Here is a 4,433-nt window from a genome sequence, read left to right on the forward strand (position 1 = left end):
TAAAATCATTTTCGTCTTTATATTTTAGTAATATTTAAAAAATTTGTGATAATCTTTTATTTTTTTTTCAAAAACATGTTAATAATACCTATAATTTGTTGAAGTAAGCGTATATTGATGAATACTTTAATTTAAACAATTTGTGAATAATAACATTTTTTTTTAACTTAGTTTTACTTTAAATTCATTTTAATCTAAAATATACGATATTTCCACAATGTAAACGTTTACGTAACTAAAAAAAAAAACTCACTTTAATCTTGAAAAAATGATTTCATATTCGAGTAAGGGGTTTCAATGGGGAAAATTTTGAAGCATATAGATACAATGAAGAGAGTTGTGTTTTGAAAAATTTAAAGAAAAACATTTTATTTTCCACTTTTCGACGGATAAAACAAGAAGAAAAAAAGGCTCTTCGTATAGATTTTTTTAATAGTAATTAGAAAATTCAAAAATGTAACTTCACAATTCCTTGGGGAAACAAACAGTCGCATAGACAGAGAGAGTCTTAGTTTAATGGATTATTTTAAAAAAATAATAATAATAAAGAAAAGGAGTTCTTCAGATTTGTAGAAAAAGGAGTTCGTAGTTTAATTACTCAATAAATTTCAATCGTACTTAATTTTCTTGATTTAGGAAAATGCTAAAAGGAAGAAAGAAGAAGAGAAGCATAGTTTCTTCTCCAAGCGTTCCCCAAAATATATAGTCACCTGATTTTGTAGCAAAGAAATTTAAAAAAAAAAGTAATTGGGACTAGAAAGAAGAAAAAAACAAAAATTTATATCCATAGAAGAAACGAAAATAGAATTAAAAGCAATGAAAAAGGAGCCCAAATTGGAAAAATTGAAGGAAGAAGAGTTGATGATGATAGATATTTAGTTCCATTGAAGAGCTTCGAAGCTGGTCGGAGGAAAAGTATCGGCCGGAGTCCACGAAAGATCCGCCGTCTCCGTCCACGGGAGCCACCACCCCCACGAGTCGAAGAGGAACTCGCTGCCGGAATCGGCCGAGTCGAGGATGCGGAACCCTTCGTCCAGCGGTGGCAGCTCAACGATCTGGCCCAGGTCGTCGCAGTCTGCCGGCAACTCCACGCCGGCGCCGGGATCCATCTCAGCGGCCTTGGCGGCTGCGGCCTGGACGTCGCGGGGGGAGAGCGTGGCCGGGCGGGGGAGCAAACCGGCGAGCTCCGGGAAGTTGAGCACCGCGGCGGCCCCCTTGACGCTTAGGGCGGCCGCGTCGTGAGCCCGCGCCGCCATCTCCGGAGTTGGGAACGTGCCCAGCCAGATTCGCGACTTCTTGCGAGGCTCGCGGATCTCCGACACCCACTTCCCCCAGTTCCGCATCCGGACGCCGCGGTACACCGGGTGGTCGCTCTGGTGGCGCCGCCGCTTCGTGGCGGCGCCGGCGCCGGCGCCTTCGCCGCCACCCTTGCTCGACAGAGGCGGGGAGGAAGAGGAGGACGCAGGGGAGTGGGAAGACATGGAATGGGCGCTCCTTTCCACCTCCGTAGAGTTTGGAGGCTCTACCATTAATGTCAAAAGACTATCTTTTTGGTTGTCCATCTCACAATCTCCTTCCGGCGCTATCGAAGCCAAAAAAAGCTATCTTTTTGATGAAATTTCTACTCTCCTCTCCATGAGAATTGGACACAAAACACTGAATCAGGGAAGATAAGAACACAGAGACTCTTCATCAAGCATGGCAAACAGCTGATCACCAGGTTGCCTCGTCAAGCAGCATAAATCATTGTAAAAAGAAGAAGAAGAAGAAGAAGAAGAAGAAGAAGAATTCTTCCAGAGACTTCAAGGCGACCCGAACGATAGAAGCATCAAACTGCTATAAAGTTGCGAGCTTTACCAGCGATGACATACGACTACACGATTTTGAGTTCGTGAAAACTGAAAACAGAGACATCGAAAGGGAGATTGTGTTGGAGGAGATGGAATGGTTCGTAGAGATGATCAGATGAAGATAAGATATAAAGGCCACAAAGCGACCTTCTGCTACGATTTCAAATGACAATGGCCCACCTCTTCTGTCTCTGATTAAACAATAATTACGTACGAGCTCTTTCACTTGTGGTTTCCCCCCTCCTTCACCTTCTCTAATATCTCTTCTCCCTGTTGCTGAATTCAATTGCTATGGTTGTCCTTTATAAATGAGGAAGGAGACGGACCATTTAGCTAGCCAGATCAGACAGGTTGAGCTCCTTTCTTTGCCTTTTGGGTATCTAGTTATTAATTTGGATGTGGGCCAGGCAGCCGATATGATGCTGATTTGCATGGTCATTCGATTCTCGTGACTTCTATGCGCTTTGACGTGCCCAAAATTTTAATTGCGGGCGCCCCTTTTTGACCGTGCTCTCCTTCAACGACAATAAATGCATTCTCCAGTCTCCAGTACAAAATACACTTGTAATGATGCTCTTATTTTGTTTTATATATTATTCCTCCATCGGATATGTCAATTCCCTAGGTCCAACTACAGCTGCGCTGCACTGCCCTGCACTGCAAACAAAATATTAATATTGAGACTTTTTTTTTAATCTTTTATTAAAATAAAGGATGAATTCAACCCCCAAAAAATACATAATAGAATGTTTACAATTTACAAAGAATGACTTATTTAATTTTATACAAAACTCATCTTAGTTTGTTTTTAATCGTTTCAATTTTTTAGTTTCTTTTAATATTTTAGTTTTGAACTAAAGTATTTAGTTTGTCAGTTAAACAAAATATATATATATATATATATATTTTGATGAAAAAAATTATATTGTGTGATTTTTATTATGATATATAAATCTAAAGTTCACAGGGATGCTGACTCAAAAGTAAAATTTTGTGATCACGTATTCAATTGCTTGATTCATTTAAATTTTAAATATGTTATATATATAAACAAGAAAACTCTATTATATCAACGACATTTGTTAGGATATGTTTATACTTTATTTTGGGCGTTATGAAATTATTAAAAAAATCAACTCAATTATTAGAGATATTTGGAGGATTAAACCAACTCAATTTCCACAGCCCATTGTTGATTGTAACTATCTATTGATCTTGTCTGAAAATGTCGACGAACTAATCATCGATGAATTGATATCGATGTTGACTTGGTTATCGATCGCCTTATTGATTTATGAAAAGACCTACAGGAGCCTAAACGAGAGAGAACGAGAATGAAAGAATTAGAATGATGATTGAGAGATTCCCAGCGCAACCACTTTAATGCTCAAATAAATATTCAACAGAAGAGAGGAAGAAAGAAGAACAATAGTCTAGGATTTGTAAATGCATGTGTATGCATAAATATGCTCGTAAAGTGGGACTACTTTTTATAGAGTTGCAATTATGCTCCACGTGCTCCAAGATCCACACTGGCATTATCCATGTTTCCTAAAATAAATGGCTATTGATCCTGTCCGAATCGCCGAACCAAGGGACGCTGGGCACGTGACGCTCTCCTAGTCAATGGCAAAGGCCTCCGAAGCTCCGGCGTTCCTGCACAGAAGTCGGGCCGGGAAGGTGTTCCCGGCGGCGACCCTCCGACGCTCAAGTCAGGTAAGTAGTGGAAAAAGGAGCTCCCAAGCTTGTAGAATGCGTACCTCCGGCGAAGTCTACGGTTCTTTATATAGGGCGATGAAAAAGCTCCTACACGCCTATCGAGGCGCGTGCGTATCCTCAGCCCATGCCTCGGTGTATGCCTGTCAGAAAACTTACCTGACGCCATACTGCAACAGTCCCATCGCGCCTTCGATGGGACAACAAGACACCCCGTTGTCAAACTAAGAGTATGACTTAGTCATGTGACTTGACGGCTATCAGGAGATGTTCCTGTTCTCCTTTACCGCCAGCCGGGACGTACGTCCGGCCGGCTGGATGGAGAACATCGTTCGGACGACCTTCATCCCCTGCGGCGGCCGGACGGCACGCCCCTCATATCTCGCCTGTCGCTTGTGCTGCGATGCCGGGGAGACCTCCAGGCGAGTGACTTCCTCTCGGCTCTGAGACATTGTTTCATTGAGCGTCGGAACCTCGACCCGGTCAGGGCGCCTTTTACTACCGAATGTCCATTGGTCGGCCGATCGGCCTTATCCATTTCTTCCAAGTCCGGTCGGCTCACCCTTCTCCGGCGGGCTACATGGCCATTTGGCCTCCACGTGGCGTTGACCCCTCGTTAGGGGGTCCCGGGCTCTTACCACTGGATCACTTGCCTTCCCCTCGAGTCTAGTCGAAGGAGGCGAAGTCCGACTGACTGGACTGCCGATCTGACAGAACAACGATAATTGTATTGGGCCGCTCGGCCAGGTCCAATGATGCTCGCCCGTTCGGCGATATCTGGTCCGTGCCTTGTGGTCTCTTGGACTCCATGTCCTATGCTCTCCCCTACTATTCATCACGTGCACTGCGCACGGTAAGGGGAGCTCA

General features: G+C 43.2%; 1 protein-coding gene across 1 annotated transcript; it reads right to left on the minus strand.

Annotated features, from left to right (window-relative positions):
* Positions 1-754: 754 nt before the first annotated feature.
* LOC122014270 (dehydration-responsive element-binding protein 3-like) lies at positions 755-2,128 on the minus strand. The gene has a single exon (XM_042570459.1). It carries the CDS (start codon positions 1,560-1,562, stop codon positions 876-878), a length of 687 nt encoding a protein of 228 aa, XP_042426393.1. The 5' UTR covers positions 1,563-2,128; the 3' UTR covers positions 755-875.
* Positions 2,129-4,433: the final 2,305 nt, after the last annotated feature.

Source organism: Zingiber officinale, chromosome 8B, assembly GCF_018446385.1.
Source record: "Zingiber officinale cultivar Zhangliang chromosome 8B, Zo_v1.1, whole genome shotgun sequence".
Classification (NCBI taxonomy): domain Eukaryota; kingdom Viridiplantae; phylum Streptophyta; class Magnoliopsida; order Zingiberales; family Zingiberaceae; genus Zingiber; species Zingiber officinale.

What these genes read in the sequence shown, in the direction of transcription:
- LOC122014270 (XM_042570459.1), bottom strand. Translation starts at nt 1,562, where the DNA reads ATGGACAACCAAAAAGATAGTCTTTTGACATTAATGGTAGAGCCTCCA.